Source organism: Anarhichas minor, unplaced genomic scaffold, assembly GCF_050575085.1.
Source record: "Anarhichas minor isolate MPS153535 unplaced genomic scaffold, ASM5057508v1 ptg000027l, whole genome shotgun sequence".
Taxonomy (NCBI): Eukaryota; Metazoa; Chordata; class Actinopteri; order Perciformes; family Anarhichadidae; genus Anarhichas; species Anarhichas minor.
Genome location: NW_027466473.1, coordinates 10,933,964 through 10,945,572, shown reverse-complemented (window position 1 = coordinate 10,945,572; position 11,609 = coordinate 10,933,964). Strand labels below are relative to the sequence as shown.

At 44.7% G+C, this 11,609-nt stretch overlaps 1 protein-coding gene across 1 annotated transcript; it reads right to left on the bottom strand.

Moving 5' to 3' along the window:
• Window positions 1-577: 577 nt before the first annotated feature.
• On the bottom strand, window positions 578-10,964 carry LOC142960312 (A disintegrin and metalloproteinase with thrombospondin motifs 15-like). Its single transcript, XM_076102114.1, has 8 exons — window positions 9,564-10,964; window positions 5,828-5,960; window positions 5,520-5,687; window positions 3,088-3,371; window positions 2,810-2,987; window positions 2,546-2,718; window positions 1,501-1,676; window positions 578-1,370 (listed from the first exon to the last, which is right to left on the bottom strand). The coding sequence occupies exons 1-8, from the start codon at window positions 10,497-10,499 to the stop codon at window positions 578-580; spliced, it is 2,841 nt and encodes a 946-aa protein (XP_075958229.1). The 5' UTR covers window positions 10,500-10,964.
• Between the last annotated feature and the right edge of the window lie 645 nt (window positions 10,965-11,609).

Below are 11,609 nucleotides of genomic sequence, written 5' to 3'. Positions count from 1 at the left end.
ATTAATTCCAAGATGTTTAAAGACTCCCTGAAAAAACACCTGTAATGGCAGATGAGGATCGCACATAATGTTAATCGTGTGAGCATTACGTATTAGTCCAGTCTGTAAGAAGTTATGGACGTCAATCCTTGTATATTGGAGTAGTTGTTTGGAAAACCAGAAGGCTTCGCTGATCCATTTATAAGACTCCACTGAAACTTTGAAGCCTCAACAGTTAAAACATTATGACATGAAATGGGTTTCAGATTCAAAACTAGATTGATTGCTTGCAAATGGGAACTTGTGCTGACAGTACAAAGGATCCCACTACATTTTATTTTACCTTTCTACCGTGGTACTTTGCCATCAGAGTTAGACCTTGACAATGTCTTTTGAAGTCAGAGTGATGGCAGTGAAAAATATCTCACAGCATTCATCCTGCGGCATTCTTCCTTCCATAATTCTTGGTTTCCCATGATGCAGGTGGAAAAACTTGCACCCGACAGTCACGGTGTGTGTGTGTGTGATACTTGCAGGGGGATTCGATTCAGTCCTTTTAAAAACATAACAAAGATTTGTATTTTATAAGTTGTAGTCATTAGCAAGGCATTAGGTTACAGAAGTCCAGCTCCTGTGGCTTGCGTATGCCAGTGCAGTGGTCCCTTGGGAGCAGATGCCCAGTTTGGGTTTTGCAGTGCAACGGTCGTCTCTTGAAGCCCTTCCCACAGGTTCTGGAGCAAGGTGACCACTGCCCAATAAGCCACTCCGGACAGGGGTCTCCACAAACCCTGGTGGCCGAGGGTCTTTGTGAAGGATCACAGTCCGACCCTGGCTTCCCGTCCAGTGTCAGACACTGCACCATCCTCCTCTGGATCCCGCCGCCGCAGGTCACTGAGCACCGATCCCAACCTGTGGATATCCATTTCCCGAGAGCAGGATCCTCCTTTCCGTAAGACTTCTTCAGGGTGTCTCCCCTGTTCTCCTTGACGCTGTCCTCAGCCAGGACACTGTTGTGGGAGTCTACGCGCCCCTCTTTCTTCAGGGTCTTGTCCTCCTTGGTCTGACGGGCGAGGTAGAAGGAGTAGCGGATGCGAGGCGGCGTCATCTGGCCTGCACACAGCACCTCTACAGTCAGGGATTCTCCCAAGGGCTTCACGGCCTGCAGGGTCTCGGCGAGGCCGGATGTGCCGCTGTAGCGCAGAAGACTTTTCTGTATGATGATGTCCCTCTCTCCAGCCGACACCACGTAGTTCCCATTGAGCAGGTAGTGGCCCTCGCTGTTTTTAACCGCCAAATAGTTGTCATCGCTCCTCATTCCCTTGTAGCCTCGCTGACGGATGTCTATGTTGGCTGCGCCCACCGGTAACAAGACCACAAAATTGTAGCCGTGCCTGCATGCCAAAACATTTTGCAGTCAATGAGAGCTCAAAATAGTAAATAGTTGATAATGCTATCATGTTTAAATAAGGGGGGGTAGGTATGACGTTAGCAATGTCCCATGACGATGTGGATTTTACTCACTCAGGCCTTGTAAAGAGTCCGGACACCTTTTTGCAGCCCTTGCTGTCACCTCCGCAGATTCCACACTTGTCAAACTTCTTGGAGGAGCCAATTTTTCCATCACAGCCGGCCTTGATGCACTTCCCTTGGACACACACTCCTGTGGAGTCAGGGGAGCACGGAGTCCCGTCCACAACCTTGTTTGTACAAAGACACTACAAGGTTAGCTTTTCATATACTATATGTATAGAATTATTTTTTTTTTCTTTATCACAAACACAACAGGAACTTTAAATGGGTCTATACTCTCTTTATATAACAGTCCCTTGTGAATTTACTTTGCTTTATATCTTTATTCCAGGTTATTCAAATATAAAAACAGTTCTCTATATATTGTACTGTCCTGTTTTTTCTAAATTAGGCAAATAGGCCAGCAGACAAAATAAACATTGAAATTCTGCCTCATAAATGTACTAGTTACGGACAAATGTATTTTACAGTGAACACGCAGGAAGATGTAAGATACAATCTGAAGTGAGCCTCACTGCTAGTCTTAGGTTCACTTTGTTGCAGTTGTGAGTTCCCTAATTGACATTTTTTTCATCCTAAAATGTATCCGACACCTTATGAACCAAACTCCCGCTCACATTTTAAACTAAACTGTCCACAGTAAATACTGTACACTCGTTTCTTTGGTTCAAAGTCACAACTAGATGGTTAAAACATCCAGCTGCTCCGTGACTCAGAGCTCCGTGTCCCCTGAGCACTCTTATCTGCTCTTCCTGAGCCGGTATGGTGGACCGAAGTGTGAACCCGGCCTCACTGCTGCTGAAGCTCACTCTACACCCTGCTATCTGAAAGAGTGAAACTCTCCTCCTCTCCTTCATTCCTTCTTTCACTCTTTGCACTTACACCAGAGGCAGCTGGCTGACGTTTATTCATGTTCTCCTAACTTATCTCCTAACACTATCTCAAAACCTTAATTTATCATGACTTTTCTCCAATCATCGATCACATTATCTTTGAATTTTGTTCAGACAAAGAAGAAAATAAACTTGCTGTTTACCTTGGGTGCCAGGACATAGAAGTAGCCGGTGCCGTTAGCCCTGCAGATGAGTTTGCACCTGTCGTCGGCGGACACTCCAGAGTACTTGGGTACCCACACCACGGAGGGGTCGATGCGGTTACTGTTAAAACTGCGGCCACTGGTTGCACACTGCTGCTCGCGATAAGTCTTACCTACACAGAGGGAGAAAATACGAGGTGAAATGGGGGGGACGCTAGGGGAAAAAATGCCATTGGACATAGTTGTCTGCTAAGAGCCTCGTACCTGCATCAGGGCAGTGGTTCAGGTTGCAGGAGCGGTATTTGACCCTCACCCCTTGGCAGTATTTACCCCCATTTGACGGAACCGGGTTGTTACACTCTCTTTTGGAGAGCTGGACGCCGCCTCCACATGTGCGTGAGCAGGAGCCGAACGGGCCCCACCTCCCCCAGCGTCCGTCCACCTGGAAATGCACAAACCAGTGGTTTAAAGGCCGTTCCTCAATCACACCTCAGTCGAGGTAAACATCTATCTCAAGAACACTGTCTTTTTGTGAGCCTTACCTTCACATTTCGGACCTGTTTGTTAGAGCAGACCCCTTGGTTGCAGACCTGATTGTCCCCGCAGTGTGTGCCATCCGCCCAGGGGAAGTGACGAGTCATACACACCAGGTGGCCGTTGGATTTCCCTGTGCACCACAGACGCCCGCACGCCGGCTGCATAAAGGGACAGGGCTTGGAGTCTTCTCCAAACGCGAGCTCACACTGGCGGTTGAGGATGTAGGACGTTCCCGGCAGCACGTCGGGGAGGACCAACGGTTTCGGAGGCTGGTCGAGCAAACATTCCCCTGGAAGAGGGAGACTCGGTGAGCAACGCAATGAAGCAACCGTTATCTCTGGTTACATTGCCTGTCTTGTCCACCTTTGAGCACTCAACACGCATTTAAAGTAAGAGCCAACATTTCACCAAAATACTCCCATAAAATCATGAAAAACAGTGCATTTCTTCATCAATATTTCCACTAACCTTTTCATTAAGCGTGTGTGTGTGTGTGTGTGTTGTGGATGGGATTGTTGGTTGGAGGCAGTAAACAGACATTGCCCTGGTGATTTGGGCTCTTTGAAGTGAAAATTCAGCCTGATGCAGTGCATTCAGCGTATGCCACATACCACACACATGCATGAGCACCCCCCACCCACTCACCCCCATCCTAACTTCTCCCTAAAAACCCACAAGCTCTTCCTCTCATGTGTGATCCCACCCAGGAATAAAGTTATACTATGAATAATCTTAACTTTTTAGATATGAGTTTAAAATCCTATAACTTTAAACCAAAATGACTCAAATGGAGTCAAAGGACTCCATTTACAAATGGCGACCAGAAACTTTTCCAGGAACAGGCTGATAATAGGAAGAGTCACTGGATGAGAAGGTTTCCAGGAGGTGGTTGTTGTTTTTTATCACACAACTTCTCACCCTTATGGGGAATTTACACATCCAAAACAAGCATTTGCAATAAACCTACGTGCACTCGCTTTGAAGTGTTTATCATGCCATTTGTGTCGCGTGAGTTCATAACCAAGCAGTGAGTGAATGAGCTGTAACCGGTGGCAAATTAGTTAACTCCCATTTCATTGCAAATTTGGCAGAGAAACACTGAATGACTGATAATACAATCCAATATAAACAAGTCACTCTACGCTGAACAAGCTGAGCCTCACCTCTTCCTTACTCTTTCTCTCCAAAGAGCAATCATTGAAAACAATAGCTGGTATTGTGTGTGTGTGTGTGTGGAAATGAACAGGTTACAAATCACTTTGGGGGCGCAGCACTGCATGAAAACTGCCTCAAGCATGTGGCAACATGTTTTTTTTTTTCTTCTTTCGGCTGCTTTTTGAAGTGTAGATTTATGACAGATGGCCTGGAGAAACTAACTTACAAGATTGTTGGATAGAAATGACTCCCTGTCAAGTCTAAAATGTTCTTCGCTCTGGACCAGTTTGTGTTCTTTTGTTCTCAGACCATCTCTGGACACAGAAAGAAGTGTGTCTTTTTGGAGTAAACCTGCATGGGAAACCCTGGGCAGATACACCTCTCTGTCCAAACCACTGTGGCGACTCTCCCCAGAACAAGCTCTCTAATTTGGGACAGATGTGGGGGCAGTTTTAAAATAAACGTTTAGCATTTGCTCCGAGGCTTAGTCCTGCGGTCTGGCCTGCTTGGCAAACAATCCGCATCCAACCGAATGAATTTCTCTCTGGCTTTGCTTTTCTTTTCTACGAGCATGGTGCTATACAAGTTTAGGGTTAGATGTCATACTTGAAGCAAGACTGATGTTAAAATTCAATCATGCTCTCGTTTGCATTTACCTCAAACGACTGTTGCAGATTAAGAGTTTTTTTTTAACCCAGGCAAATTAAGTAAAACCCAGTAAATGTCACAGAGAGCCTGCTCCTCTTCAAGAACTGCATATCTTGATCCACGGACTAACAGAACCGCAAACAGAAAAAGGTCCGATTATATGAATACTACAATGAATATGTGTTCTCTAATGTGATTAACCGCTAACTACATGTTTTTTAAGCACTGTTGGTGGCCCTTTAAAGGAGTGCTTCCTCAATTTAGCATTGCTCTCCTGTGACATTGTCGGATTGAAGGTAGAGAGTTTAAAAGAAAAAGTATCAAAAGTGATGCAGCAAACCCAAAGACATTTTCCTTCTCAAAACCTGGTGCTTACATTACCCACAATGCAACTCGACTGCTGGTGTCTTATGCTAGTAGAGGCTAATGTAGCCTCGAGCTGCTAGCCTCATGCAGATGTAGTGCTCCCCAAAACGTGTTGACAGACTTTGATGCGTAAAATCTGTGTAGTTACCCTTCAATGATTTGTAAGTGTCTGTTTGCGTCTGTCTCGACTTTGACTTTCCACCTCTTCAAACACAACCGTGGGGCTGCTAGCAGGCAAACACAGGGGTCAGGGGTCGTGAAAGCTCACCATGCCCGCTGTCCAGGAATTCAGTGATGATGGCAGCACTGCAGGGGGACCACGGGCTGGTGCGGTTGATCTGAATGAGAGTGGGAGACATCATGTGGTTGTCCTGCAGTTTCCCAAACACGTCCTCGCAGGCCCTCACGTTGTCGTGTGGCATGTTGAACACGTGTCCTGCCGAGAGGGAACGAGACGTCAAGACGTCTGTCACGAATTACACGGATTCTTTAATCTGTAAACTGTGCACGTGCGCTCACGCTATAGGAAACGTCGCAGTACTAATGCGTGTTGAATAATGGATGGTGCGGGCTCACCAAGCTCATGAGCGGTGGTGAAGGCTGAGGGTAGGCCGTCATCTTCGATCACAGAGCAGCTCCTCTTGGGGTCACACATGGTGCCAACATCTGCCATGCCAAGAGTGTCACAGGTGGAAGCTCCACACAGGTCCTGGACAAAAGAAATTACATATATATTTCATATTTTTTGCATTAATTCATATGAGTTCATATAAGAGTTAGAGAAAAAGTCAGACAAACAAGGCACTTACGTAATAACTGTTTATTACAATTTGAGTCTGGATTTTTGTAACACTAGCCTTCATTTCTGTGTGTTATGAAAACATTGTAATCTCATTAGAAAAATTCGACCTTGCAGTTTGTTTGAAACCTGTCTGATCATGTGATTTGTTTCCGTTTCTCGCCCTGTCTGACCTCTTTTTCGTGATGTCTCCTTGTTCCCTTCAGCAATTAACTTGATGCCAATAGGAGCGTTGGCCAAAAGTACAAACACAAGACAAGTTGCAACAAACTGGATTTATCCTTATATTGTCATGACAGGAAGGTTTTTTTTTTTCTAGAGATTAGGAAAAGATGCGATAGTGTTAAGTCAGGCTTTCCACCACCCACTCTTGAAGTGTTTTCAGTGGGCAACAGTGTTTAGAGCACACCGTCTTCTATGACGTAATGCAACTGTCCCCAATCATAACATTTCCATGCCAGAGCAGAGTTTCCAGATGACCTATTTCTCCACCGCAAGGTTTTAAAAAACCCCAATCTTAGCGAGCATCCATTTGGAGCTGAACCTACTAATCACAGGACAACTTCTGCAGTAACCGCCACAGAGAACCCGCCCATCTGCCTGGCTCCTAAACAGCTCTGTCTCTACAAACCCCAGAAACACAGAAAACCAATGGAGGTCAGCTGCTGGAGATAAAGCAAAGCACTGGGTTAATGCCACACAGCCCTCGCAACCCTCCTCTGCGCTGGACGTACACCGAGCCAAGTGAAGACCCTGAGTGCTATGACAAATCACTCCTAGAATAAACCACAAAACCCACAATTGTTGGCCTGCGCAAATTTAGGCCAGATGTGCTCGTGTGTGCAGACGACATCTGAACGATTGGGCCATTTATGAGCAAAAAATAAAAGAAACTGCAAAAGAAGATGGGAGAAGAAACATCAGTGTCAATGAGTTTGTTCTTTGCTTTGACCTACTTCTCACATCTGTCATCTATCTTTGCATTTTGTGTGTGTTTCTACAATTTAAAAACAATATGCAAGTTATCTCAGCAAAGGAATATTTCCATTTTATTTTGTGTACAGATTTCAATGCATTTAACTGCCATCTGGCACGTTACCGTCTATCACGTTGCTGAGAGTTTCAGCTAGTACTTTTTAAACTCAAGACAAAAAGGAGTGGAAAAATAGGCCTGATAAGACGGTATCGGTTTACAATGTGCACGAGACATTTTTGGGTGTACTCTTTTCTTTCTCAACCAATTATCTACAGTATCACGTAAGTAAAGGCAAACAAGCTAAAACCTAAATACTTCAGATTTACAGTCAGACTTCGTCTTTAACAGACTGGATGTTCACATACAATAAACTTTGTGCGTAACTTAATGAACTGAAAAACTTCCAACATTCTTTACACAACAGTCATGCTGGCTATAGAGTTTAAAGACGACCGCAGTTGCCTCTGGACAACACCGAGTTGGTCTTCATAAAACCAGCAAATTACTCTGTGGGCTGGTAAACAGCAAACAATAGACGTGCCTTAAATGCCCATTGAAAGCCACGGTAAACTGAAACAACACCACTGACTAAACCGACTAATTTCTGTCACCAAGTCGTGAATCAACAGAAGGTGGACTATTGTTGACTTTTTGACCTTTGGCGATCTGCTGAGCAGAATGCTCCATTATCAGTGGGCCTTTTGTGCAGACGCCTTATTTGATATATGAAGTTAAAGTGTGAATATGTAATAAGTACCTTCAGTCTGGGAGGGGTGAACTTGTTTGTATGCATACTAGAGGCCTGAATGGCAAAATGTTTGGTCAAGAAAAATACATCCGATTTTCACAAACACAATCTGGCGGTTTAGCATGATTTCATGATCATATTCGCTGGCCTCTCGTACTTTATACTGGAGCACCTCAAGTGTTGAGATTCTGGATGTTTTGCACATGATGTCGGCAAGCCCGAAACAATCTTGTACATTTGTTTGTGAAAAAGAATTCTTTCTGATGGATTGAATATTATTTGTATTCATAGATAAAGCTGACAAAAATGTAATTCAAACCGTGTCACTCAAACAACGACTGAATCCCTTGACGTCTGTCTCACTGCTTTATATTGCAGATTACAGCCGTGTGACTCACCGTCTCCAAGCAGTTCCAGTGCAGTTGAATGGGGTCATTTTAAACTGGCTGCAGAGTTTATAACACAAACTCTGCACGTGGAGCGTATGATCCCAGAACCTGCTAACGCCCTGGATTATGTAGCTGAAATACTTTTATGGAAAATGCGGCCCATCTTTGCGATGTCATGGCCTAAACAGGAAGAGCATGCCGTAGGAGCGTTATGGCAAAAAATAATGAATGAGAGAGGAAGTGTGTGACAGGGTGAAGAATGTGTTGTGAAGATGCAGCTGTGCAGGCGGACTGCAGCTGTGCAGGACTGCCCCTCCGGAGCGGCTTGTTTCAGACTGGGGTTGAGCGGGTGGGGCCGAAACATGGAGGGATGTGACATCTCTGACATGCACATAGGAACCCCCCCCCCCCCCCTCCTACATCACTCCCCCGCTCCCTCCATCCCTCCCTTCAGGGGCCTGTTTAATGAGGAGCAGGCGAGGCGGTGGGTAGGGCTGGAAAACCCACAGCTGGAGGAGGAATGGGAAATGCTGAGAGAAACAGGACACTTCCGACTAATGCGTCCCTGGTGGCACTGAAATTTGGCAAAGTTGCAGTCAAAACAAGCATTCGTTTGAGGTCTGCAATACGATCATGTGTCGGGTCATGTTAGTGACATTGCACAAAGGTAATTCAGCGCATTATACCGTTTCACTCTTTCATTCCCACTCTTTCATCTGCAGTTGGCCCTTTGACTGCAGACTGAACAGTATCCAAATATTACAATTCTCAGTAATTAAATATATACCTGCTGATTTGATTTGTCAACTTTTATTCAAAGTGTTCAATGTCGAAATGAAATCAAAGTAGCCAGAATGCACGGAGCAGACGGTTCATCATAGATCAGCGGTTTGCACACTGACCAATGAGTGTGAGTAATGACTTCATCTCTGACCCGGTGTCATCTGCCAAATATTTGGGAGTGCTGCGAGAACTCGGAGGTGGGTTCCAAGTCTATAAAACTACCCTCTCAGGATCCATGAAGAGACTATTGCTCATTTCCTTATTGACCCAGCCTCAATGTCGAAGCTGTGACGGTATTGGTGGACTGTACATTCACTGAGTGCCATGGAGAGTGTGTTTTGAGAGGAAACCAATTACCTGATGCAGCAGGAGTGATTATGTTTGATAAGAGATGAACTAAACTAATTCATAGCTTATCAAACATAATCATGTCTTACACACAAAAGACACTGGATGTTTTTTTTATCTTTATCATCGCCTCATTCTTTTAGAGCATATACAGATTAAATAAAGATTTGCGCATTTCTGTGCGTAATTGCGCATTACTAATATAACACATTCTCCTGTGTTTCTTCAGACCCTGCAGCGTGAACTGAGATGAATCCCTTTTTGTTTACCTGTCTGGTGAAAAGTATTGCCGTGTCCCAGTAGTCTGGCTGCTTGTCGTTGTTTTTGTTCATCTTTTTTTGCCAAGTGCAAAAGTTTCGCAGCGTCATGGCTGCGTTCCCGGACACCTTGGGTCCTTTGTCCTCCTCGGATATAACTACGATCTTCACAACCACGATGCTGATGGAGTTGAGAATACTGGGGTGCCTGTAGAGCTTCGCTGCCACTGACATCAGTGTCAAGAGGTAGTATTTTAAGTCGTCTCCATGGAACTGCGCCATGGACTCGTCCGCCACCACGAGCGTCTCCACGTACCTGGGGATGGAAGCGAACCTTTTGGTTCTCCCCATCTTCTTCAGCATCGTTTCGGTCACATTGTTGTCATCTTGCAGTCGCTTGTATTTCTCCAAGGATTGCGCAACTTGGAGACTTATGTCGCTGTCCACTCCGCACCTAGAGGTTGAATTGAGCTTCAGGTTGTTGCTGGTTCTGCGCCGGATGATGTGCGCACCTTCCACGCTTGTGGTGTCATTTTGCACCGGGCTGATAAAATATTCCCAGCCCTGGAAGCCAAATGCACCCCGTAAACCCTTACAGATGCTCAGAGCGGCATAAGAATGTGGGTCAGCGTGCACATATCCGGAGTAAAAACACCGGCTCAGGTCAGTGGAGACATCGGTGTTGGAGAGCCAGAATGCATCTTGGTTAGAAATGGAAGGCGCAATGAAATTCGAGTCCTGGTGTACGTCGATCACAAATTCCTGCTCGAAAGCTCGTATTTTTAAAACACATTTTCCATTTAGGATTCCCACGTCGTTGTCAAAATCCCTCCTGTCATGTTTGTGGTTATCCAATCTAATGGGGAAGCAAAGTTCAGTTTCCATGCAACGAACAAGTTTTGAGAGTGAAACCACAAAGCAGAGGAGAAAAGTTGTTCTGATAAACATGACGATGTTTGTGTTCAATAAAGAATGCAGTGACCATCAGAGAAAACGAAAACGATATTGAACCCGCAAACTCAATGGATGCGGTGAGAACCACAGATCAGGATGAAGAGCATAATCCAATGTGCGGGACTCTAAAACAATGCAGGTCGTACAAGTCCATTCAGTGCAAACTCCTCCTGGTCATGACCCATTCTCCACCTGTGTATGCTGAGTCGACTGCTGCCTTCTGCGGACTTTATGCATTTTCGTCATGTGTTAAAAAAAAAAAAATATGGAAACTCAATCTCTCTTTTGGAGGGGGGCCGTTTTTGGAGGCGCTCATTGGACGCGCGTCTCAGCTCACGACTTTTTCTGCGGCCACTTGAAACTCAGCAAACCGCAGGCCCATCATCATGTCCCAACACACTGGGATGAATTATCAGATGTCTCACTCAGACCCAGCCTGACGCCGCATAATATGCAAGTCATTACTCGACACTTTTGCCCACATTGCGGAGATGCACTTAATACATTTCATCTCACATAAATGGCAGCACGCTCATGCCTATTATAAATAACTAAGAAGGGTGCTTTAATTACCTACATCTTAAATGCAACATCAGTGGGCTGCAAGAATATTACAGAGATGTTAAAATCAGATGAGCGTGACACAAGTCCCGATAATATTGCAGCTGAAGTCCTGTGGAGGAACAGCTGCTGTGATTCAGCTTTAATGTCGTGGTCAGGTCGATTACTGTCCGTAACTCGCATACGACATCTGGTGGACAGCACAGGAACTGGGATTGTGTTTATTATGGTATGATTGTGAATTACTGATAATGCCAGCGTATACTAGGTTTTATTTCCACAACATTTCAGAGGGACATATTATTCTACTCAGTTGCATTATTTATTTATTACTATTTACTTTGCAGATTAAACCTTTTTTTAGAGAACATGTGATCCCCTTTCAAATATATTGATTTGTTATATACCACCTGTAGTTATCAATTTAATCTAATGTCTGTTTTAATAATCAACAATGCCAGATATAATAATCACAATCATCATAATAATCATAATAAAAACACTCTGAATGAGCTGCATAATGAGTACATTTTGCATTTATAC